This window comes from Anabrus simplex, chromosome 8 (genome assembly GCF_040414725.1).
Source record: "Anabrus simplex isolate iqAnaSimp1 chromosome 8, ASM4041472v1, whole genome shotgun sequence".
Lineage (NCBI taxonomy): Eukaryota > Metazoa > Arthropoda > Insecta > Orthoptera > Tettigoniidae > Anabrus > Anabrus simplex.
The window spans coordinates 209,571,901-209,599,468 of record NC_090272.1 but is presented as its reverse complement, the minus strand read 5'-3'; the positions used below and the strand labels follow the sequence as shown (position 1 = coordinate 209,599,468).

General features: G+C 41.6%; 1 protein-coding gene across 1 annotated transcript in view; it reads left to right on the top strand.

Moving 5' to 3' along the window:
* Positions 1-27,568, top strand: part of Cad86C (Cadherin 86C) — a 162,285-nt gene that overhangs the window by 71,762 nt on the left and 62,955 nt on the right. Inside the window, exons 13-15 of the mRNA XM_068229096.1 lie at positions 9,990-10,086; positions 17,202-17,360; positions 20,040-20,286. Of these exons, the coding sequence (XP_068085197.1) occupies positions 9,990-10,086; positions 17,202-17,360; positions 20,040-20,286 (503 nt within the window). The remainder of the gene's footprint in view (positions 1-9,989; positions 10,087-17,201; positions 17,361-20,039; positions 20,287-27,568) is intronic.

The following is a 27,568-nucleotide window of genomic DNA, read 5'->3' as shown; positions in this document are numbered from 1 at the left end:
CTGAATAACTGCCTGAGGGTAGCGTTATCACATACTCATCGTAACAGAACTTGTTTACACCACCACGCACGTTCTAGATTTTATTGTAGCTTTCAAACGATTCTAGTCTAAGACTATGTAGCTGATATCCAAGTTCGATCGATGGATTAAAATAGACGGTTGTTTTACGTCCTTCTCCACGTACAGCGAACGTTCTTTCACTGTTATTCATCACGTGCACACTAATGCTCTTTCTCTACTGTCTGGTTTGATATAAGAACATAAGACGTAATCGTCCGCACATGCGTGTTTTTAATTTCTGCACACGGTTTTTATTGTAAACAATGCCTACACTGCTTCCAAAATAACGTATGAGCTCAAATGAAGGAAGTAAGTCTCCATAGCTATCAAAATACCATACTTTAGATTTACTTTTTAAATAGGCAACGTTATGAGTTCCAGGGTCGCGATTATTGTCTAAGTTAATTACAGCACCTTCACGTTCACGCGGGCATGTTGGTAGTTGATCGCGCATATACACACCTAGAAAATAATGAATTCCTAGTTGTTTAGCCAACGTAAAAACTTCTTCGTACGTTAGGGCTCGATGTGGCAATTCATTCAGTAGACGTTTTTTTGAGATATGTAGATTCCAAGCCCTTTTTTGTATGGCGCTAGCTTCATGTATACGCTTTTGCCACGTAATTCAATTGCCTCCATCGTCTTGTTATGATGTTCACTCTCTTTTAACTGTTGTTTTGCTTCTTCTACAGCCTTAACAGTTCTTGCTACAGCACTAGCACCACCCAGCAATGACCCTAAAGCTGCTAGTCCAGCAAAGAGCGCAGGAAGATATCGTCCTCGTTTTGGTACATGAATAATTCGTGCACGTTTACTAAACATTGCCCTGCACTTTGGAGAAATTCTTGCTCTTACTGCGCGTAGTGCCTTAGTAATAGCTACACGCGGATCGTATTCCCCTCGAATAGCTTTTTGTGCAGCCTTTATAACATCTTTCCATCCAGGTTTTTGCTTTTTTCTTCTTCATATCGTTTGGATATCGTTGTTTCACCTTTCTGTACACGACTTTACTCGTCAAGAGCAAATTATAAACTAACCGTTACCTCTTGTTTCGTTTAACATATAGTACTATTGCCTACTTTATTATTCAGTTATCATTAAGATAATAAAGCAGCAAGACACTACCTGTTAGTGACATTGTGCCACATCTCTTACCTAGTTCTAGTACAACTACAGAAAAACGTCATGGAACGTTGTTGCCTTTTACTGTTCGATGGATTATATCAGGACCATCGGGATGTCGCTGGCAAGCAGACTTAGTAGAAATGATTCTATATGCCTCTAGCAATAAGGAGTATAAGTATCTACTTACTGTTATCGATGTGTACACGAAGTTTGCTTTTGCACAACCTGTGCGTTCTAAAACAGCAGCTCAAGTCAAAGACGCATTTAACATATTATTGAAGAATCGAAACGCTGCCCAAGGCTCCTTCAAACCGATCCAGGTAAAGAGTTTTACAACAAGGATTTTTCTTCTTACCTCAAGTTACTTGGCATTCATCACTACTCTACGTTCAGCAATCTCAAGGCAAGTGTTGTAGAAAACTTTAATCGTACACTCAAAACAATGATATGGCGAGAATTTAGAGCACAAGGTTCATATAGTTGGGTTGATCTGCTACCTAGACTTGTCTACCTACAACGATACACCTCATCGCACTATCGGGACAAAACCACGTCTTGTTACAAGGAATACACCACACCTAGATGCTATTCATCTTGTAATTAAAACAGTTGATCCGCGCCGCCATCGCTTTAAAGAAGGTGATTTTGTTCGCATCCGCAAACACAAGTCTATCTTTGCAAAAGGATACACCCCCAACTGGAGCACTGAATTTTTTTTAAAATATGGAGTGATGTATGTATGTATGTATGTATGTATGTATGTATGTATGTATGTATGTATGTATGTATGTATGTATGTTTAGTCCTCAGCCCGAAGGCTGGTTGGATCCTCAACAGCTCCGCCATCAGCTGTCATAGATGGCCTAGGCATCACTGAAGAGGCGTACTAGGGAAATGAGGAGTGAGGTAGTTTCCCGTTGCTTACCTCACTGAGCCAGAAGTTGCTATTACATATCATTCTGCTAAGCCCACTGAAATGCATGCACCAACCGACCCTATGAGCAATATTTTCACACCATTCATAGCAGGGACTGGCTGCAGAAGGAATGGCATTACTAGCATCACTCATACCTCAGTCACTTTCATTTTGTCAAAGCCAAGGATAAAGCTGAGACAGATCAATGAAAGTAACAAGATTGCTCTAGCCCATACCAGAAGACATAGGCAAAGGCTTAAGCTTACTAAATCAGTTACGTATTTAATCGCGATCTCAGAGTTTTCTTTAAACACAAATTTGCTGCCGTTTTCTTTAAAGCCTTGTTCACCAACTATTGGTGTTTCAGCTCCCTCGATGCGGTTACCGACATAAATAGTAATTAACATGCTGTAAGAGAGATAAAATTAAAACCGAGTGAGTGGCTGTAAGGCTTGGATTACGTAGCTGTCGGCCTGCATTAGGGAGATCATTTGCAGCTCTGAAGATGGTTTTCCGTGGTTTTCCAGTTTCACACCAGGCAAACGGTGGGATGGTGCCTTTAATATTGTTACTTATTTTTACGTCCCACTAACTACTTTTACGGTTTTCTGAGACGACTAGGTGCTGAAATTTAGTCCCGCAGAAGTTCTTTCAGTTGCCAGTAAATCTACCGACACGAGGCTGACATATTTGAAAATGAAAATCCACAGCCTGTTTCCAGTCATTCGACCGGGTCAGGAATGGAAGGCATGAAGCCCCATTTAGCGTCGAGGAAAGAATTGTGCCGGCTGCTGAAGGCTACTGCACTCCTCTGTGGCAATAATTAATGATAGATGAAATGAAATTATATTGGAGAGTGTTCCTGGAATAAATGATGACAGGGAAAACCAGTGTACCTGGCGGAAATCCCATCCCGCCTCCACTTTCTCCAGCACGAATCACATATGGAGTGCCCGGGATTTGAACCACGGAATCCAGCAGTGAGAGGCCGGCGCGCTACCGCCTGAGCCACGGAGAATCTGACGTATTTGGGCATCTTTAAATACCACCGGACTGAGTCAGGATTGAACCTGCCAAGTTGTTGGTAAGATTACTAAAACAATATTATTTAATTAATTAATTAATTAATTAAACTAACCACGTACTACGAGTATTTAACATTTTCATTACATTCCATAAATGAAATGGGACGGGAAGAGACGGTCTGTTAATCGGTGGTTGGAAGATATCCGTTCTGTTTTCTGTTGTCAATCACAACAATCTGAGTAGAATAACTTGCTAATCACTGACAAACATGTGTATCTAGTGAAGGATTCTATTTCGAATAGAAAATGTATCTCTCTTTCACTGCTTTTTATCTCCTCAACGACCTGGCTTTTTCAATGAAGATGTCCAAGAAGAATTACATTCACTCTTCACAAAGACGAACTGATTGCTATTGATCGTCCCTCAGCGGTACATCTTTTTATGTCAATGACAAGCCACTTAAACAACAATGAATTATAGCCAAGTTAAGACGTCTTGTACATTCTATGGACACATTTGTAGGAGAGGAAGGTAAAAATTTTCACTATTCGTTACTTATTTTTTATTTTCGTTTATTGTTTCTTTTTTCAGGTATTTCGTAAGATAACCGGAGAAAAATAGTCACCCTAGTACACACACCTGAAATGGCGCAGCGAACGAGCCCGTGCTTGTCGTATCCTAAGTATAGGCAAAGATAAATTCTCACTTATATTCTAAGACCCTTGATTATACATATATATATACAATCACACTTCTGACACCATGTACTGACACCATTAACTACTGAATCCTCTCTTTTAATTTCAGATCTTTCAGTCTTTCAAGTCTTTATATTATACAAGAATGTATATGTTCACTGGTTGAATACTTAACTACGGGATGGAGCCGATCTCCGTACAGCTGAGGTCTTCTCTCTATTTTTCTTCTTTCTTCTGCGCTGGGGTCTCTGGAACCCGTTACTTTGACGCCGAGGTGAAACTTCCCCAAATAAGAATAATAGCTGGTTTATATTGATTAAATTCCAACACCTAATTGACTACTGGCGTGGGAAACACTGTGATCGTTCACTAACGAATCACACTTCGTCTGAGAGCCTAATATTACCCGAAATTGCTAACACACTTGCGGTTCTACTCAAAATCTACCAGCACTATGAAAAGTTCTCCCTGGCGGTCTAAATATCTGTTCGCGGAGCGACAGGGCCTTCGGCCAACACAGTCAAAAGCTGAGAGTCAAAAAGCGTTGTTGTTTACGAGATATCAGTTTATATATTTTCTCCCATTCATTCGAGAACAATCTTCTGCCCAACGCACCACCACCACTAGTCGCTCGTACATGACACAGTACCACTGCTCTTTGATTGGTTCCTTAATATGGAACCTCTCTGTCGCGTTGTAATTACACACGACGTTCTGAAACATTTTGGAAGCCTTCCGTATGTCCCTTACACGTGGCATCCACAAGAAATACGCAGTTCGCTTGCACAAGTATCTTTCGTAATATTGAGTCACCACTCCTGCCTACAAGTTTCAAATGTTCTGATTCTTTCTTTGAAATATTCTTTCTGTCATTCCCATTATTATTTTTATTATTATGAATTATACAGACTCTCCTGTAATTTCCCTTCATATTTACATGTGTTCATATACCTGTTACTCCTCATATCATAGGCTTTATACCCTGGAGGTCGCGGATTCGAATCCGTTCAAGTCCGTTCGTTCACTCTGTTATACGCGAGAGGCGCGTCGCGAACCCCGTTCACGACATGCTCAACGGCTCGCGCACTGCCTCTAAGTGAGCATAAGGCAGTGAGCCATTGATGTTTCCAGCGGACAATGTACATCAACACAGGTAGATGTAACAATGTGACAGCGTGGCAAAAAAGGGTCAATCGTGTTTGGCCGTGCTCATGGCGTGAAGTTGCTGGATTTGTTAGTGTTTTGCAACGGAATGTTCAAACTGTCTACAAGCAGTGGTCACGTGGTCACGAAACACGACGTCAGAATTGTGATCAGATAAAGATCCTAAGTGAGAGGGACCGGAGACGCGTTTCACGGCTTGTGAATCAATATCACTTCCAAACCGGACATGAATTGCTGCAGTCAGTGAATGAAGCTTCATCCCAACCTGTTAGCGAGAGAACGTGCGACGGAAACGGCATGCATTGAACATTTGGAGTCGGTCCTCTCGCAAGAGGCCATTGCTCACACAGGGAAATAAAGCTGCGTGTCTTCAATGGGCTAGAATTCGTTTAACGTGGACAGTAGCTGACTGGCGGAACGTAATATGGTCTGACGAGTCGCCTTTTTTTTGCCTGTATTCCAAAAATTCACGTCGTCGAGTGGGCCGAAGGCCAAATGAAGCACTTCATCTCAGATATGTCCAAGGTCACGTTCAAGCGTAGGTGGGTCTGTGATAATTGCGGGGGTGTTTTTCGTATCATGGATTCAGCCCCCTCATTGATGTGACCACTAAAATGAACTAGCATGTTTATTTTAAAATTCTGGATGATCAGGTGTTGCCTTTCAATCAACATCTGCATGATGAGTATGTTATTGATACCCCGATTTTCAAGATGACAACAACAAAGTTCATTGTGCAGGACGAATATGTGACTGATTTTATGAAAAACCTTACCCTATTACATATCGATTGGCCTCCAAAATCACCTGACTTGAACCTCATTGAAAATCTGTGGGACATGTTGGAACAGCGGGTAAAACGCCGACATAAGCAATTTGGTGGAACTGCGCGGTCACATCTTCAGCGAGTGACTTAAACTGGATAGACCTACCTGCACAACCTTGTGGACTCACTTCCTAACCGAAGTCCAAAGGCGGAGTTACACGGTACTAAATAACGCTTGTAACGATTTCCCCAGAGACTGATTAATTCGTTGTCCGGAGAGATTGCATTTGTTTACTTAAAGTTAGATTTGGCAGACTGAAGTAACTAACACTCATAAAATTCGTAACTTAGTCACTAACTGGAACAGAGTGGTTAGGTACCTGCGCAGCCAAACGTTCCGCCAGGAATTAACTTACTGTTCATTCCTGTTGTAGTTTGAACGAACACCAGAGCTATGAATAAGCAGAAGTTCGTTTCTAAATTTATCAACTGCCTGAGAACATATTATTATTATTATTATTATTTTGCGGGGATGCCCGTGGAACAGAAAGAGGTTAAAGAAGGTGTAGGGATGAATGGGTCTATCTACAATATCAAAATTAATTTAAAACTTGAACTGAGGTTATATTTCTTCAAAAAACAACTACTTAACAAATTTTCACCTAATGAACATAACAACATGTCAGGTATAAAAGCAATCTTGAAAACAGACTAAGAAAATCCAAGATTAGTGAATTTTACAGATTCTGGGCTTCAAACCTCTAGTTTTACAATTCCTCAGATACCGGATCCAGTTTACAACTCTAATTCAAAACAAGGATTCATTTAGTCAAGAGCAGAAATCCCCTCATTCAAGAGCACTTGCTCCCATAATACAATATCTAGCCTTCCAGAGGCACTCGTTACTCTTACAAAACTTTGAAAAATAGCTAACAGGCTCTCAGTTTCTTACGGCTCACTCAAGGCAACATGACATCGAAATTTACATTCTCTGGCCCCTCAAGGCACAATTAAGAATTTGAATTGGTTTTTACACAGGGGTATCTAGTACCCAACATACAGGGCCTTTCCGAAAAAGAACAGGTTAAATAAACGGCCTGAACACAAAGTGAATGGAGGCGTACACTGCGATCCCAGATAATGAAAAATTAAAACCTACAGGGCTCTTGGCCGATGAAACAGGGGCTAATCCCCAGCTACTTGAGGTGGCGCGCATGGATATAACTGTAACACATTACAGAAGAAAAAGGTTGCAAAATTACAGACACCTCAAACCAAGATGAAGGCGAGCTCGAGAGGGTAGCTCACTCTCTATCCCCGATTTACAATTCAAGATTTTATGAAGTTTTTACATTAGCTGAAAGTAGGTTACATAGTTAAAGATTCGGACCTTTCCCTCAGATAAAGTAGCGGAGACAGCAAGAAAGATGGAATTTTATGTGGCCATTACCTTATAGATGTTCTGGCTGCCGACACACACGTTTAGAAAGACGACGATCAATTGGCCAGGAAACACGAAAAGCCGCAACTTATATATCCTCAGGGAAGATTCAAGAGAATTCAAGACTAAACCGGCCACACGCTCTCAATTTAATTGGTTAATCTCAAAAGAAACACTCAGTATCGAACAAGAAGCCTGTGATAGGTTGAAAATTAATTACATAAATTCCTGATTTTCTAGATTCAAAACAGGCGGAAAGGAAAAGGAGTGTTGCCAACCCCAAAATAAATGAATATAGAGTCAGTTATGGACAACCTTGAAATACAAAACTTATTTAAGTTATAAGTTCTTTCACCTTGCACCTGAGTGCATGATCAGACTTTTTTGGTAGCGTCATCTGTGGAAAAATGTCCAAACAAAACAAGGAGAAATTCAATCAGTTCAGGAAACTACACGGTAACAAAATTACTTAATATTTCAGTAGTGACATCTTCTGATTAAAGTTCCAAGTTCATGTTGTATCAGTTTCCACTTTTGATTGATAGAGGAGTTTATTAAGGCGCTAATTTTGAATGAGCGGAGTAGAGGTGTACCTCCCGGTCCAATTATTATTATTATTATTATTATTATTATTATTATTATTATTATTATTATTATTATTATTATTATTATTATTATTATATACTTCTTCATTTTAGACTTTAAGCGTTAAGTCTGCAAGCCTCTGTGAATTTGCTAAACCCCTATACAATCCTCTATTCACCAGGCAAATTCTGGGGCTGTAACTTATCAAAGGCCACAGCCGATTCCTTCCCACTCCTAGCCCTTTCCTATCTCATCGTCGCCATAACACCTATCTGTGTCGGTGCGACGTAAAGCAGATTGTTAATCTTCTATTTGTAACTTTCTCTTTGGTCTCGTTTAGTGGCCTACCTCTGATCTTTAAATCATTAGAAACTGAGTCTAACCATCATCGTCTTGGTGTTCCTCTACTTCTCTTACCCTCTATAACAGAATCTATTATTCTCCTACCTCCTCCATTCACCTCACATGACTCCACCACCGAGGCCGGTTAATGTGTAGCACTTCATCCGTTGAGTCCATCCCTAACTTAGTCTTTATCTCCACGTTCTCAGTACCCTCCTGCTATTGTTCGCATCTGTTTGTACCAGCTATCATCCTCGCTAATTTCGCGTTGGTTATTTCTAGTTTATAAAGTAGATGTCCGGATTCCACACAGATTTCAGTCCCATACAGGGAATTTGGTCTGAAAACAGACCGATGTAAAGATAGTTTTGTGCGGGACTTCTTTCTTACATAATACTGTTAACTGTGAACTCACTGCATTAGCTTTGTTGCACCTTGATTCAATCTCACTTGCTATCCTAAATACTAGAAATTATCTACCTGCGCCAGCTTTGTATCACCAATCTGACATTTAGTTCTCTTAGATTTTTTACCTACTGACAGTATTTCAGTCTTTGAAAGGCTAATTTTCATATAAAACTCATTGTACCTATTTTCAAGTTCCAAGATATTAGATCGCAGGTTTTCGGCACAGTCTGCCATTATGAACAAGTCTTTGGCATAGGCCAAACTGCTTATTACATTTCCACCTAACTGAATCACTTCCTGCCACTAAATACCTTTCAGTAGATGATCCATGTAAACTATGAATGACAAAGGTGAAAAATTACAGCCTTGTCTAACCCCTGTAAGTACCTTCAACCAAGAAATTATTCTACCATCAATTCTCACCGCAGCTGAATTGTCAACACAAATGCCTCCGATTGCTTTTGACAATCTGCTCTTTATTCCATAGTCAACCAGTACGGCGGACATATTTTCCCTCGCCAATCTGTCATATCGTAAAGCGCTGTAGGAATGTATGTTTGCATGATGTACTTACGCACTTCTACAGTATAAGGTATTTGAGTTTCATTTTCCTTTACACATTAGCAACACCCAACGAAAATTGTACCGAAGCACTGCGTATCCATATTGCACCCATAAGGCGATTCGCCTTATGGGTGCAATATATACCTGGGAGGCGTGACCAGTCTTAAGGAAAATAACGGACAGAAAGAGCATTGCGAGATACGAGGTTTTGATGTAACAACGACGATGTACGAAACATAGACATAATTGTCTCTTCCCCAACATTTTTCAATTACCTGGTGCATACTGAAATTCTGATCCTGACAGCCACTCTGTGGTCTGAAACCATACTGGTTTTCATCCAACTTACTATCAAGCACAAGTTGCTTGACTAAGTGGTATGTTCCGAGCTGTCAGCGGAGAGATGGCGTGGAATGACATTAGTAGACGAATAAGTTTGAGTGGCGTTTACAAAAGTAGGAAAGATCACAATGTATGAAGATAAAGTTGGAATTCAAGAGGACAAACTGGGGCAAATATTCATTTATAGGAAGGGGAGTTAGGGATTGGAATAACTTACCAAGGGAGACGTTCAATAAATTTCCAATTTCTTTGAAATCATTTAGGAAAAGGCTAGGAAAGCAACAGATAGGGAATCTGCCACCTGGGCGACTACCCTAAATGCAGATCAGTATTGATTGATTGATTGATTGATTGATTAACAATGATGATGATGATGATGATGATGATGGCGACGACGATTATTATTATTATTATTATTATTATTATTATTATTATTATTATTATTATTATCATCATCGTTAATATTATTACATCCTCAAGACATATAAAATGTACTGTACCCTATCCAATAATGATGATTGATGTGGCCATGTACTATGAACCCTGTTTCAGGCTATGGATAAAGACGCGGAGGCACCAAACAATGTGGTCCAGTACGAATTCACCAACGGTCAACTTGCCAACAAGTTCAACTTGAACAAGGATACAGGTAAGTTGTTTTTATCTGGCCCTCAGTAGCAATTCACGCATTTCATTTGTAGTAACTTATTATTATTATTATTATTATTATTATTATTATTATTATTATTATTATCATCTATGTATTAAGAGTTTACTAAAACAGATTTATCAAATCCGTCCGTCCGTTCTACTGGACCGATTAACTTCATTTTTATTTTATTCTCTCCGAAATTACCTGCCGGTGAATCATGAGACATTGATATTTGTCTACCGGGCGAGTTGGCCGTGCGCGTAGAGGCGCGCGGCTGTGAGCTTGCATCCGGGAGATGGTAGGTTCGAATCCCACCATCGGCAGCCCTGAAAATGGTTTTCCGTGGTTTCCCATTTTCACACCAGGCAAATACCGGGGCTGTACCTTAATTAAGGCCACGGCCGCTTCCTTCCAACTCCCAAGCCTTTCCTATCCCATCGTCGCCATAAGACCTATCTGTGTCGGTGCGACGTAAAGCCCCTAGCAAGAAGATATTTGTCTAAGTTCAGCCAACTTTGAGTAATCTTAAAATAAATTCATTAAATGACCACTCCAATAATTGCAGGCGAAGGCTTACCCTAACCCGCATTACATTCTGTACTTAGGAGGTTACTAAGCGACTAACATTTCTTTTAATATTCTGATATATGTGATTTTCATTCTTACTAACGTCATTACACGCAGCCATGTTTGATTACTGTCTGTCAAGCCAGAGTGTAAACACTTCCTCTGATCACGGAAGAATACTATTCTCTGCTAGATACTCTTTGATTCTCTGACCTTTTCCAGCTTCCAAATATATTCAACAGATGGAGGAGCGTTCCTAATAACTTACATGCTGCTAAGAGAAAAAAGTCTACGTACGAACAGACCCCATCATGGCATACGCCTTAGACATAAACTGGGAACACCTATCAAAGGATAGCTTAGCTACGTTAGGAAGAGTGGAGACCATGTATCTTAAAAAAGTTCTCTGTCTGGCAAAAACGCGCCTTCGAGACTAACATATAAGCTCACAAGACAACCGTTCTGTATAGAAGAACTATCACTGAAAGTACCATTGCCTTCTACGACACAATACCAAGCTTTACATCAAGAATTGCAGGATAAAGAAGCGAATGTATGGATAGATTTTTTTTTTTACCAAACAGACGGCACGATGACGTATGAATGGATTAATTCTGACTACGAACGGCGGCATACCATAACGCGCTTCTTATTGAATATTCATAACACCATTGAATAGGGCAGGCAAAATAATATGACTACGACAGGCAAGGAAGACGAGTTATCTGACCTATTTATAACTAATGTTGCGGAGGAGCATAGGTCCTCTAATTATTATTATTATTATTATCATCATCATCATCATCATCATCATCATCATCATCATCATCATCATCATTGTTGTTACCGAGTTTTTGCGGTAGTTAGAGGTGAAAGAAGGTGCGGGTGTGAACGGGTCTCAAGCTAAAAAATTAGAGTGCATGTAAAATTAACAAGGTTATATTTTCTTTTCAAAATAAAGAAATAACAAGCATGGCAGGTACAGAGTAGCAAGGCAACAAAATGTAGTTACAATATTTACCGGATTTGGGCTTCGCGCCCCGACTTCACAATTCTTGGGCAATCAGCCCAACCTTACTCCAAAATAAGTTTTAACAGAGGGGCAGAAAACCCCATTCATGCTCAGGAGCACTTGCTCCAAATTACACAGAAAAGCCTCCTCGAGGCATACAACACTCAATTTTCAAGAAAGAGCCACTCGCTCTCAAACTTTAAGCCTCTCAAAGGCCACACCAAACTCCACCTTCAAGTTGTCCTCTCAGGACATAGACACAGGGGTAAACTACCCAACCTACTGAGGTCTATTAAGTGAGAAAAAGATTAATTACATGACCTCTAAAATAACAATTTGAGAGGAGGCGAACTTGCGCTCCTAATACACTTGTATTAAAACCTACTTGGCACTAGGCCATTAATGCAGGGGCTAATCCCATACTAAAGAGGTGACTTAGGAAGGAAACGATTTACATTACGTTAAAGAAGAATAGGTTGAGAAAAAATAAGTTCACCTCAAAACAATATGAGTGGGAACTCGAGAGGGTTAAGCACTCTCTATCCCGATATGCAGTTTAAAGATAGAATAGATACCAAGGGTCTTTACATTTTAAGGAAGGTTACATTATGGAAAAACTTCGGACCCGCCCCGAGAGTTAAACTGCTGAGCTAGCAAAGAAAGAAGTTATTAATCGGCCATTACCTTGTTGTTGACCGCTGCCGAAGAAAGAGGCGCTTCCCGCCCCCTGCTATGTACTTTACACACAGAAAGATGGAACAGAAGTGGCGCAGAGACCCAAAAATCAGCAGTTTATATACTCTCGCGGAAAGTTCGAGGCGTTTTAGGGAAGAGAACACCCGCCCACAATCACTTTATTGGTTAGGGAAAAGCAGCATATTCAAGTTGGGGGAAGATTTATCAGATTGGTCAGAAATTAATTAAACAAATTCGGGATTGGCTAAATACAAAACAAGGGGAAAGAGAGGGGTATACGGCCAACTTAAACAATAACAGAAAAAAATTTAACAAGAAACAAACTTTTGAAATAAAAATTTCTCCAAAAAACAGTTCTTTCACATCGCACTAGGGTGCACCATTGTAGTTTTCAGTAGTGTCCTCTAGAAGAGAAAGTTCACACTTCTTACTACCGGTAAAACAAAAATACATCAAAAGTGGCACAGTTCAAAAACTCCAATCTTTCCAAGTAGTGACATCTTCTGAGAAACTTGAAAATTAATACCGTCAATAAAGTTCAGACTTCCTCCAGCAGAGGAGTTTCAACTGGCGCACATTTTAAATTAGCGGCGTGGAGGTGTACCGCCCGGTACAATTATTATTATTATTATTATTATTATTATTATTATTATTAATATACTTCTCTCGATAGCTGAGACCATCAATGGGAATTCAAATCACGCTTGAACCGTGGCAATGCGGCAATCCTTTCCTAACCGCATCTATGACGAGAGCAGCATTTACTGTAGAAGTAAGCAGTCTGGCGTCGGTAAAGATGGGCAATGTTATCAGTCAGTTCCTGTTCCAGAGTCCTGTTGGCGTTGTATGGTACACAAACGAGAATATAGATAAGTGCGTTGTTAGAATTAAGAAGACTACATGCGAGGAAGAAACGACGAATACACCACGAAATGAAGCAGAAACATCAATATAGTGCGTTTCTGAAAGTGAAGGCCAGTAGAGGAGCTGTGATAGTTCTAAATAGGAACCAATCAGAGGCCGCGGAGCGAGTCACGTGACTGCTGACTCAGCAGTGCGGGAAATTTGGATTCGACGCGCGAAATTTGAATTTCACATGCTTTTATTTGTAAACAAAACCACGTGCTCATGTTTGCAAACAAATCCACGTGCTTTTTTGACAGCTGTCAGCTGCCATCTTTAAACATGACAGCATCGCCAACTTCAGTGCTGCCATCTTTACGGCACTAATCCTCATTGCTGCTACATTATACACGTGTTAGCGGGCAATTTGAAAGTCCACGTGCATTCTTGACAGCTGTCAAGGTGACAGCTGCTATTTTTAAACATTATACTATCGGTAACTTTCGTGCTGGCATCTTGAAGGGGCTAAAACTTCGTGGCTGCTACCTTATGCACGCGGCCGTCCGAAATTTGAAATTCCATTTTTTTCTTAGCAGCTGTTAAGGTGACAGCTGCTATCTTTAAACAGCAGACTATCGCTAACTTCAGTGCTAGCATCTTGACGGGGCTAACTCTTTATGGCTACTACCTTATGCATGTGCTAGCAGGCAATTTCGAATTCTACGTGGCGCGAGATTTTTAAACATGCTATTCTTAGTGTTGCTATCTTGACAGATCTAACCTTACTGCTGCTACTGTATGCTGCAATGTTAACAATGTTACATAAAACAGGTGTTCAGAACATTGATTGTTGTGTTCAGAACACTAAATAACTAAAACATGTTTACTGTTTAGCAGGGGATACTTTGACGTAAGAAGATGGATTTTATGGGAATTGAACAGAGAAAAAAAATATCGCCTACTGCAATGGTAACAAGACTAGAATTCTGAATAGCTTGCGCAAGATAGCGGCTATACATAGGCTGTTATGACCACCTCTTCCTCCTCCTCCTCTTCCCGCTCTGTCCAGGCATAGCTTTATGTTTCCATCGATCAAGTTTAAACATGCATTACTATAACGATACGATCTTATGCTTAAGGCTAGAGTGAGCACGTGATATTATTCTGTTTATAACCTGCAGCGATGACGTCATCGTAGTTCATCGTAGTTGAATAACAAACATAGTGTGCCCTTTCTGTTGTTCGCAAGTAAGAATCAATGCTACTAATTTACCGCCGGATGCCCTTCCTGACGGCAACGCTAAAATGTAATTACTAGAAACTAGGTCTATCAAGTAACAGAGAACAGAAACAAACAAAAGAATCAAACTCTCTGTTTTACGGCCGGGTACCCTTCCTAACGCCAACGCTAAGATGTAATTGCTAGGTCTATCAAGTAACAGGACATTAAGTCACCGGGATTTGAACCGCAGTATCCAGCATTTTATTTCAAATTAAATGAATGTCTTACTTGTCTATGTCTGAACCAGGTCATGAGTATTTTGCTGCGTTGTCAACTGACTTCCGTTAACGTTTGCAAGCAATAGCAGAATCTCAAAGTACTGTTCAAAAGTCTCGTAAACATAGCAGCGGTAAGAATGGCCATGTTAAAAAATCTCGCGGCACGTTGAATTTCAAATTGCCCGCCACTACATGCATAAGGTAGCAGCCATAAAGATTTAGCCCCGTCAAGATGCCAGCACGAATGTTAGCAATAGTCTGTTGTTTAAAGATGGCAGCTGTCACCTTGACAGCTTTCAAAAAAGCACGTGGACTTTCAAATTGCCCGCTAACACGTATATAAGGTAGCAGCTATGAGGTTTAGTGCCGTAAAGATTGCAGCACTGAGGTTGGCGATGCTATCTTGTTTAAAGAAGGCAGCTGGCAGCTGTTAAAAAGCATGTGGCTTTGTTTACAAACAAGAGCACGTGGCTTTGTTTACAAACAAAAGCACGTGGAATTCAAATTTCACGCGTCGAATTCAAATTTCCCGCGCTGCAGAGTCAGCAGTCACGAGACCCACTCCGCGGCCTCTAATTGGCTCGTATTTATAACTATCACAGCTCCTCTACTAAGGCCAGTGATACAAATAAGGATGTACTTTCAAATCAACCACTGTTCAAAAATTTAAACGACGAGCCACCCTCAGTTTCAGGTTTCGTGGTTTAAGGACTTCAAGTGCTTAAGTGTTGAACAAACTTAAATGGAATAGTATGTCTCTACAGAAAACGGCAGTGTCATTTAAATCCAGACACACTATTTGTAAAGAAAATGGAAAAATCCTTCAGTATTGAGAGCTTCAAGAGTTGGGAGGAGCAAGGTTTCGTTCTCACAAAATGTATTATTCTAATAAGCAAGAAGTGTTCTAAAAATGTTTAGTCCTATTCGATTTTTAGATAGAACAGGCTTGGCTGTCAAAGGCCACCTGTCAGATAGTGCTTATTAAAACTGCGATCGGAGGATGATCCTACTCTGCATGACTGTCTGACCAAGCGAAGGGTAACGTTTATTTTTCGGACAATTCAGAATTAGGGGCTTGGTATGATTGTAAATGAAACTGTAAAGTGTATGTTTGGTCACAAGATATGTATCGGATTTACTTTAATAAATTAACAAAGCATTGACATATCGTGAACTACAATTGCGTGGATAAATTATCATTTAAATCACTTCCTTTGATACCATCCCTTCCCGCGAAACGTTTTACGTGGCATAGACGCCCATGGAAGTCCCATAGATGTATGCAAACACTATGAGCACTATCCGCACTATAAATGTACAGCTTGTTCTGTACCCTGAAGTCCTGCTCGACAAGGACGTTTTAAGTTGACGACCAAAGGCGGCACTAGCACATCTAGGTGGTACTGCATTTCGGTGTTCATATAAGCATTTGTCAACCAGGGTAATAAAAATATTCAACACTGTGCAGGACCATTCATTGATATTTAAGGAGCTGCCAGGCTTGAGGTTTGTCTCAGGTAAATAAAGAATGTGTTGTCCGTTAATACTATATTCTAACCAGATACTAGTGTTGTATGTCCGTCGCTCCCTTCTCGATCCGCCAGCCAGCTACACGCGTGCCAGTGTGTTATTCTTCGAGCCTCGACGCGCAGCTCTCAGTGCGCGTGCCTGGAACGTCGTGTGTGCTATAAAAAGGAGCTCCTAGTCTGTCCAGACGCCCACTGACCCTGGTGTCCAGCTCCAGAATACACCCTACGTCGAGCACGGAGTCTACACCTCTTGAAAATGTGCTTCGGCCAGGTGGACTGAATTTCTGGCAGTAAGAGGTCTCACCTCGGGTCACCGCTCCTCTTGTCTATTCCGCTGTCCATGTCCAGTCTTACCATTATATGCCACTATCATTCCCTAGCTAATGCAAGCTCCCATTATCAACTTAGTTTTGCTAAGTAGGAACTCTTCAGTCATTGAACTTACGTTAATGAACTCAGACACTTCAACAAGGAAGGACTCTCTGAGATATTTACGTCAGTGCTTCTGATAGTTTTCGACTATCAAGAACTTTTCATGTCACAAGGACTATCTTTCCGAAATAGTAGTGAACGTGAATACTCCAACGTGTATATAGTGTACAAAGACAGACTCTTTTTCCAAATTCATGGTTCAATTGCTTCGAGATAACTTTCAGTTTTGTTAGTATAAATATTGTAATTTTACATGTGAAGTAAATAAAGAAGTTGTGTTTTTGTAAACCCAACCTTGTTTACAACAACTAGCATATATATTTTAAGTGTGTTATAACAGATTGTAAAACATCCTCTGTATTGGCTATAAAACTACCCTTGTCTTCATGTAGGATAACTGATGTTGACGATACTTCACTCTTGGCTGGCAGTTTGGTAAGATCAAAAATAGTTTGAAATTAGGAGTGTTCTAACTCCTGTGAAGTAGATTACCTACATCACTATCAGGTACTTTGTTGTGCTTACCCCCACAGGAGAGCTGACATTGAAAGAGCCCTTGACGTCCAGCAAGTCCCCACCTCGCTACAAACGAGATTCAGCCACCGCCCAGTACGAAGCTGTTCCCGCCAAACATAGCAACCAACTGAATGTAGATAAGGTCATCGAGCTTGTCGTCAGAGCATACGACTTGGGTGAGTGAATAGAAACCAAAATCAAAAGAATGCCATAATTTAAGAACCATAGCAAAATTAGTTCGACATCGAAATTCATTATTAGTTGTATATGAAAAAAAATATATATATTCCAACTTTGTTCTAGCGACATCTGTTCCAAAGACATCTCGAATGTAGTGTCACGTGTATCTTCTTCATAATGAAAGTTGATTTCAGCGTTGATCAATACGATAAATGTACATCTAATCTCGTTTATAAAGTCGTTTTAAACCTCACGTTAGATTAGGTTTTTCGCTATGATGGAATTTTGTTAATTGAGGAAATAAATATCTCCGAAGATCAAGATGGTATCGATGACGGAAATAATAATTTACTGTTTCTTTAATTTTACTATTTGTTTAGGTCGCACCGACACGGACAGTTCTTATGGCGACGATGGGATAGAAAAGGGATAGGAGTAGAAAGTAAGCGGCCGTGGCCTTAATTAAGGTACAGTCCCAGCATTTGCATGGTGCAAAAAAGGGAAACCACACAGAATACCATCTTCAGTGGTGTTAGAACCCACTATTCCCGAATGCAAACCCCCAGCTGCGTGCCCCTAACCGCACGGCCAACACGCTCGGTTAATTTACAGTTATCTGAACTGCTATGACCGTCGGAGTTCCTAGTCATTAGTCCGCAAGGTGGCTGGATCCTTAAAGAGCACCACTTAAAGTTATTTAATTTTTTTTTTTTGCTAGGGGCTTTACGTCGCTAAAGTTATTTAAAAAAAGGGGCAACAAAAGCCTATGACGGTGCTATTATGAGGCGTACTAGATAAAATTTGATTTGGTTTGTCATTGCTTACCTCAATGGACCAAACATCCAGACAGGCCATCCTTACTCACCTCCACAGATACCTCACAGAAAAGTTACCCCTCACGCAGATTACAGTTGCAATTCAGTTGCGAGTTACGTGGACGGGATTGGCGTGTACATAGGTATAATGTGACATCGTCAATCATATTGTACTTTACTAACATGTGCACTATTTTACCAAATATCACGATTGTAGTTTACTTTTTACGTACATGCTGTGGGTCGTAGCTGTAAAAATATTACTCGTGTCACATGAGTAGTTTCCGACAGCTTGGAGTGAATTTGCAGTCTTAAAAAACACCGGAAGGCAGGAACTGTCTTCAAATACAACCCAAGACGCATAACCAATAACTAATAAGCTAACAATCTACAATGTTCATTGATTTATTTAATCGTATGGCGATCATAACTACAAATTTATAAGTCCAGGTCCAAGTGTTTTCAGCCACTTTACAGCACTTTCTGAAAGATGAAACAGGTCGCTGGGGCTTCCGGAGTAGGCATGAAGAGGGCTGCGCAGGATGACATGGCCCATGGTCTGCTCCTCTTCACTGCATTCACACATTGGAGAATCCATCCAACCCAACTTATGGCGTAAGAAATTGCAGCGTCCATGCCCAGTTCTCAGTCTGTTGAGGCGACACCATAGATTTCTTGGGAGTTCGAATCCCTTCATTTTCTGGGTTCGATTTAGGTCATGGGCATTTGTTCCAAATGTTGAAATTGACTACTCCTCCAAGATTTTCTGCTCGACTTTGCAAAGTCCATGTCTTTCACTGTTGCTTCCCACTTTTCTCTCCTATTCTTCTCTAATGACCGTAGAAGCTACTACATGTTCATTTATTGCACATGATCATTTCTTCCACCTAGAGTGATGGCAAAAATTGATTTCCCACTACTTCACTGTGGTCTTCACAGAAAGGTGTCCTTAAGTGAGACATTCGGCATTCCAGAAAAAAAATTGACCAAAAAGTGGAAATTAAGGAATTCATCCCCATGTTGCACTTGAACAGCGTATCTTTGGTGAACTTTGCGGTTTCTTGAAGTGCAGTCGCTTAAGTGCGGCCAGTATCCAGCATTCGAGAGATAGTGGGTACGAACCCCACTGTCAGCAGCCGTGAAGATGTTTTTCCGTGGTTTCCGATTTTAACACTATGCAAACGCTGAGGCTGTATCTTAATTAAGGCCACGGCCGCTTCCTTCCCACTCCTAGGCCTTCCTTATCCCATCGTCGCCATAAGACCTACGAGGGCGAATCAAAAAATAAGTTACACTTCCAAGTTATGGTCATTTATGAAACCACCTACACGTAGACAACACGGCTATGAAAATACACAATGCAAGTTCACTTCTCCACATAGTCCCCAATAGAGTGTACACATTTCTCGGAACTGTCAACCAACTCTTCGATTCCGGATACGTAGAAATCACCTCCAGCCCCATATAACCATCTGGAGACAACTGCTTTCACTTCCTCACCCTTTTTCAGCTTACCGAACACATGATAATCGCATAGTAAATTGCACGATAACGCAACACCTCACATGGTCCGCCACACGTCCGAACTGCTGCATTGATTCAAGTGGAAGTGGCAACATCCTCCATATTCTCCAGACTTAGCACCATGCGATTATCATGTGTTCAGTAAGCTGAAAAATTATCTCCATGGACGACGATTCCAAAACAATGAGAAGGTGGAAGCAGCTGCCTCCAGGTGGTTATAGAACTTGAAATATGAATTTCATTTTTTAGTTCAAACAACAGTGGAAATCCTAATCTTGTTCGAGAGTGACCCGTCAACCAAGATTATAGTACAATATAATTATGAATATGTTACAGGTGTTCCTCACCGGTCGTCGTTCGCCTCAGTGCGAGTGTATCCTCCTGGAACTCGTTCCCGCACCATGTGGTTTATCGTCCCTGGCACTAACCTAGACATGGCCAAGACCACGGAGATGCTGGTCGCCATCACCGGTGGTCAAGTCAAAATAACCAGCGTGACTCCATACGGGGACAATGACGCGGCCCCGTCCAAGAAAGAGCGGGAGAATTTGGAGCCCATGGCACGGGAGACTGCTGCTGACAAGTAAGTAACGGATAGCGCATTCTATCGAGACACTATCCTGCAACATCACCTTATGGGCTAAGAACGGAGAGAAGTCCATCTGGAATAGAAAAAGTTCTGTAACCTCTGAGGAAAATATTTTCAAAAAGGTATCAAATCCAAAAAAACTGAGAGGATGATGGAAAACGTTTTTTTTACAGCTAGCTTTACGTCGCACCGACACAGATAGGTCTTATGGCGATAATAGGACAGGAAAGGCCTAGGAGTAGGAAGGAGGTGACTGTGGCCTGAATTAAGGTACAGCCCCAGCATTTGCCTGGTGTGAAAATGGGAAACCACGGAAAACCATTTTAGGGCTGCCGACAGTGGGGTTCGAACCCAATATCTCCCGGGTGCAGGCTCACAGATGGGAAAACGTTCTTTGGCAGGGAAGTTACATAACATGATAGAAAAATAAATCGTCATAACTGCCCATATCCATGTGAAACAGGGATTGAAAATAATGTTTGATGCCAATAAGTACAGGGCGGAGATCTAGCATGAACCAAACAGGCGTACAGGGGAAGGTACTTGCTTCCTCGCCTGTCCGCACTCATTCTGGCTCGACCTTGAAGATGTGCTACGCCTGTATTATTAAAAGAAGCGTAATCCTTTCTCCTTTCCTTCACTCGCGGCTCACTTGTTCCTTCGTCCAGGCCTCTGTGTTCTGTTGTAGGCGTACGTAACTCAGAATTGAGAGGTTTGGCAACTCCGAACAACACGAGCTGGCCAGCAGGCTTATCACCACGGCAACCGAAGTGGGCCCGCCCTCGTTTCCATGGCAACCATACCCCCTACTCCCTTCTCCCCCACCCAAACAGGTAGTAAACGGACCTCCGTCGAAAAACTGTCAGAACGCATCTTTCAGTAGCATAACTATAGAGAGGGATAAGATGGGAGAGGAATCACTCAACTTGTTAACATGACTGGTACACATTCAGCATGTGGTTTCCACACAAGAGGTCCGTCAACACTCCCCTACTCACTGTGTCCCTGAGTTACTGCGCATCTCTTTGTTTGGTTCTTGCTACATCTCCCGGCCAGTACGAAATCCCAGGAATTGAATTGGCCATAATATAAGGGGCAATCAAATGAAAAATTACATCCTCCGCAACACAAATTTCTCGTGAAAGTTGGCAACACTATTGTTACGTATCGATACTGCCATCGATGTGGTCGGAGAACTGCATAATGACAACGCACAAGTGCGCGCAGTTTTAGGATTATGTCTTTGTTGGTGCGCGGACTGGTTTATTGTATTCGTGCAGTTGTAGAAATGGAGGCAAGCAAAGAAGAGCAGAGAAGTGTGGTTTGTTTTCTGGTGTCTGAGAGTGCCGAACTACGCGGAATTCATCGTCACATGTCTGCTGTGTATGGCGAACACTGCATGTCCATGACGGTTGGCACAGGATATTCCGAGAAGGGCGCACATTACTGCAGATGATGCGGGCCCAGGACAGGTCCATAGAGCCATTACTCCCGATGTGATAGGGCGGACTGATGGCCTTATCCGGGAAAACCGACGAATCACTGAGAAAGAAAGACATTCGTGGGCGTCGGTTTCATTCGGACAAGAAGTGCAAGAGTGGGTGCGGTTGAGGATCCGTTAGCGACCTACCTTTTTTCTGCAAAACTGGAATTGAACGTCTCGTCTCCCAGTGGGATAAGTGTATTAACGATTTTGGTGATTACTTTTGAATAAAACCATTCCATGATCGCCTTGTAGAGGGTATTAGGTTTTCATTTGATTTCCCCTTATATAACGTATCCATGCAGCCAATGAGGAGCCCGTGGCCAGCTGCAACAGAACACTTCGTTTAATTTACTGTATTGTGTTCGATGATTTATTTGAACTAATCTGTACCTTCACTGTAAGTAACTTAATTTTGTTCATTGTATTTTTATATACAGTTAGCTTCCTATGATTGCAGTAAAATGTATGACCTTTAGATGAAAGTAATTAAGAGTCTCAGTACAAAAAGTACAAAATCCATCTTTTTTTTCTTTTACATGAATACTCCTTAAGTTGCAAAATTATTAATTGAAATACTTCGTAAAATAATTTATCCTATCTGAATTTAATAGAAGTGTTTCTGATGAAATTTTATACTCGGAGCGCTTCCCCACCTTCCTGTGAAAAGTCTCCTTTCTTTCTTCTTCTTTCTTTCTTTCTTTCTTTCTTTCTTTCTTTCTTTCTTTCTTAATCCGTTTAACCTCCAGAGTTGGCTTTCCCCTACGACCCACCTAGGCATCTCACCTCTACCGCCTCTAGGACAGTGTCCTGGACTGCGAGACTTTGGGTCGGGGATACAACTGCGGAGAAGGACCAGTGCTCCACCCATGTGCCCGCACCTGCTATGCTCAACAGGGGCCTTGTGGGGGGATGGAAAGATTTAAAGGGACGAAGGAGGAAGGAACGGAGTGTCCGTGGCATTTGCATGGAGGAGAAGTGGGGAAACCACGGAAAACCACTTCGAGGATGGCTGAGGTGGGAATCGAGCCCCCACCCACCCACCCACCCACCCTCTCTACTCAGAAGACATCTGGAGGCTGAGTGGACCCTGTTCCAGCCCTCGTACCACTTTTCAAATTTCGTGGCAAAGCAGGGAATCGAATCTGACCATTCGGGGGTAACAGCTAATCACATTAACCACTACATCACAGAGGCGGACCGTGACATGACTAATAGGTGAAATTAAAGAAATATCATGTGGTCATCCTAAATGAAAAAAAAAAAACGCTTTTATTTTGTTGCATATTTTGCTTAGAGGCTGAGTTTTCTAATGTTTGAATTATTACTGTGTTTCGTATAGTGTGTGCCGTCCTTCCACCTCTCCTTCGGGGCTCGTTCTCAGCCCTGAAAACACTTGGAAAGGCCTGAGTTAAACTGCTGTGTACTACCGACGTATTTCAGTGCTAATGCTGGATGGCAGCTGCACGGGGAACGTGGTGGCCGTGTAGTATCGTCACTGGCAGTCCGAAGTTCGAATCTGGCCAATCTTATTCTTGTGCCGCTTTTCCCACACCTGTTTGGTCGTGGGAGTGAACTATGTCGCATTTGCGAGTTTCGCCCTGTTTTACGGCTGGATGCAATTCCTGACGCTAACCCTATATGGAGGGATGTAATCACTACAGCGTGTTTCTGTGATGGTTTGTAGTGCAGTATGTTATCTGAATATGAATAGGAAGGTATTGGGACAAACACAAACATCCAGTCACCGAGCCAGAAGAATTAATTTAAAGCGATTAATATCCCCTACCCGGCCTGGAATCGAACCCGCGGCGCTCTAAACTGAAGGCCTCAGGTTCGAATCCTGGTCAATGCAGTTGAGATTTTGAAAGGAAATATCAGGTCTGTGTGATTCCGACTCCACGTTAAACTAGAGGTAAAGCTTGGACGTAAAGATGTATTTATTTGCTGAACGTAACAAGCTCCCGCCCAAATACATTTTCCCATTCAAACCAAATAATAAATTAAAATAAAATAAAATTATGAATCTATGTGGACACTCGCATGGACGGAAAACCGTGCCTAATGTGAGCTCCACCCCTTAAACTCTAAATATCTTAACATACGAGGGATGTACCCCAGCTCGAACGGCTAAAACTGACTGGAAGTGCGCGTAACATATGAAGATATGTCTGTTCTACTACCCATCAAGGGCATTCATCTGTAAAACCCCACATGAGTGTAAAATCAATCTTTGGAAGTTACGGCGTACAAAGAGTGCAGAAGCACAATTTGCAGCAGAAACTACCGTGCACAGGCACTTCGGACCATTACAGTAACAAGAAACAGTTGCGGTTCAGTATCATCTGGCAAAAGATTGAACACGTGCTTGCAACAAGAACTCTTAACACATGCAGTACCGTGTTGACATAGTCATCCTTCCCACAATAGAAGATACTGTGTTGTCCTTTATTCGACGTCGAAGTGTAAATGTGGACTTTCAATGAAGTGATTAAAACACAGCGAAATGGAACAGTATGCACACTTAACGAGGGGAACATGTAGACATACTACATTATTTACAATGTTCCCACATTGCAATAGTCCAAACTCAAATGCTTCGGTAATCACATTATCAAACGAAGCAAAAGAAACATCCACATCATAACCTACTCTTTGCCATGCGTATGTTAACATAGGTCTGTATCTCGGTGCAGATAGTTTGTTGTAGATGACGGAGTGAAGACGGATGATGAAGTATCGATCATGTAACGTGGTCTGCATGGTATCTATTTGCAAACGTACAAAATCAACAAGACGTCTGACATAGAGCTTGTATTACCTAAAAAAATATACATCCTGAGGTTGACAGTATTTGGTTCTCAATATCTTTAATGTGATATCTTTATTTGGAAAACATTCTTCAATGACGCTGTAGTCCTTGTGTCCTAACCAGGAATCGCAAAGTAATAGACCTCTCTCACCAACACGTTCAGCGAGGACGGAATTAAAGAAGCTCTTCATATGTGCTTTAATCGTCTTTCCACTTTTACTCGCTTCAGCATGGATGTTCCATGGACACATTGCTGTCAGTTTCTTTGCAACCTGCGGACCAAATGTTCCATCCTTTTCCTGCAGACAAATGTAAAGCTTTTTCGCTAATTTGCCATTCATGGACACAGTTACATCAATTGTGTAACTATGCGTAGAATTATGTACAGACTGTACCAGACCAACTGTTGATTGTTCTCCTCTGTTTGAAAGTGTTGCAGAAGACGTTATTTCATAAAAAAAATTGGCTCTGATCACTATTCCACACGCATTTCTTCATTATATTCCCGTCTTGTATAAACATGTTCACGTCTGCCACAAATGTTTCTGCTGTTTGTATAATTACATGCTCTTCTTCAATCTCTTTGCGAGCCATGTCTGGATGAAATGTTATATTCGTCTTTGAAGGCCCTGACAAAATGCAACGAAGCTTTAAAATTGTAGAGAGAAACTGCTCTAGCGGCCTCCAGAGCCCACGCTTGAATGTGCATGTGCCAGTAGTGGACCACTGATCCATTATCTCCAGCTCTGTCAAATTGTGCTTTTACAGACTCTTTTAAAACCCTTCAATTTTAACACGTTCACTACCGGCTCCTCAGTGGGTGTTTTAAACCTCCAGCCCAGCCTTTATAAATCCCTTCAGCTCTATAGCGCACTTACATTAAATGTTCTATCGGCAGCCCTGAAGATGGTTTTCCGTGGTTTCCCATTTTCACACCAGGCAAATGCTGGGGCTGTACCTTAATCAAGGCCACGGCCGCCTCCTTCCAACTCCTAGGCCTTTCCTATCCCATCGTCGCCATAAGACCTATCTGTGTCGGTGCGACGTAAAGCCCCTAGCAAAAAAAAACCATTAAATGTTACTATAAGAAAACTATCGTAAATACAATATTGAAATTTTCAACATACCTTTAGGATGATAACTAGCAGTTCTTCCCTCATAATGACTGCTGTCGCTAAAGTGCAAGAACCACAAAATGTTTTCGAACCGGGTTCGTGCCATTGTTTTCGAAAAAATCGGCGACACGAAAATAGTGTCCTCTGTCCAGTACATTTTCAAATCTGGTTTTTGAATTATTCCCGTTACAAACATTAGTCCTAAAAACTTTTCATCTCATTTACGTCGACCGGTTTCCACGTCTGAAATATAGAACGTTTAGTGAAAGGACGCGGCGCTGCACTAATAACTTGTTCCGCGTAAAGGAAATCGTCATTTACAAATAAATGACGAAAGACATAATTTCGTTGCTATCTTCGATCTCAACATTTAATCCTACCCGGCCACTGAAATTGATTGGAGGTGGGCAATAAAACGGATGCGTATCGGTTATTTGAATGTGCTGAATTTCACTTTACCGGGCGAGTTGGCCGTGCGCGTAGAGGCGCGCGGCTGTGAGCTTGCATCCGGGAGATCGTGGGTTCGAGCCCCACTGTCGGCAGCCCTGAAGATGGTTTTCCGTGGTTTCCCATTTTCACACCAGGCAAATGCTGGGGCTGTACCTTAATTAAGGCCACGGCCGCTTCCTTCCAACTCCTAGGCCTTTCCCATCCCATCGTCGCCACAAGACCTATCTGTGTCGGTGCGACGTAAAGCAACAAGCAAAAAAAAAAAAAAAAAAAAATCACTTTGCCTATAGTCTGGTATGTCATCATTGGAATTGCTATCGCTATCACTGAAATCAGGGGATGAGTTCATCACCGAAATCATCGTTCAGTAGTATGTCTTCAATTTCCTCACTTCGAATACTGTCTTTGTAACTCGTCATCTTGTCGCGCCACAAAAACTCACTTCACTACAAACCCTCACGAGAATATCACGACTGGCTTGGGTCGGTGTTTACTCAAAGAAGAAAAGAAGGAAAGCATTGGAATGTATCCTCTGGTCAGGTAGTCAGGGCGAGGGACTGGTCATTTATATGCCATCTATAGTTTTCACCACGAACTACGATTTCATGCGAATTTTGCGCTAAATTCAAACGACGTTTACATCGCGCGGCCTTAAACGCCTTAACTCGGATACGGTCCCGCACATAGGTAGCTTTTAAACGCCGTAAGGCGTCTACGGGAGTGAATGTGTTAATGTTTTGTTTCCCTTGAACAGACCTGAGTCTTGCCTCTTGCGCGTCACATAATCTAAAATTACCTTGCAGTTTGATTTCGACCTAATGCAGCTTCATTAGTTTCTGATAAGAATTGTAACCGCGATTATAATAATCCTCATACATGTTGTCCAATGTTCGGTCATCAATACTCCGTATCACACTTGTTCGTACACGTTTTGGGAGTGAAGGAGCGAAATCACTTTCACGTGTAGTTCCTTCCGTTGCTGGATTGTCGGTACGGTTGGAACCCTCATACTCGTGTGCTGTTACTTCTACGCCGTCCGCCTCACAGTCACCATTACTCTCCAGTGTAGTTCTGTTACAGATCCATTGTATTTCTGCGTTATGATATCATATAACATGCATGCAAATGGCCCATCCTCCACTCAACTTGCAGTACATCTTCACTATCCAGTGTGTAGCGTCGGCGTTCCTTTTCGCTCAGCAACTTCACACCATTCACAGGGTTGATTGGCTTCCAGCTACTCATGTCGGACGTTTGTGTGTGCATTATACTACGACACACTGCAACTGACTAACAGCCATTGCGTGTACAGCTCCAATGCAACGCGGCCTGTGCGCTGATTGTCAGATGGCGCTGGTGACCGAACACGTATTTTTACAGATTAATGGCCTTGATAGCTATTGACATAGGTACAAC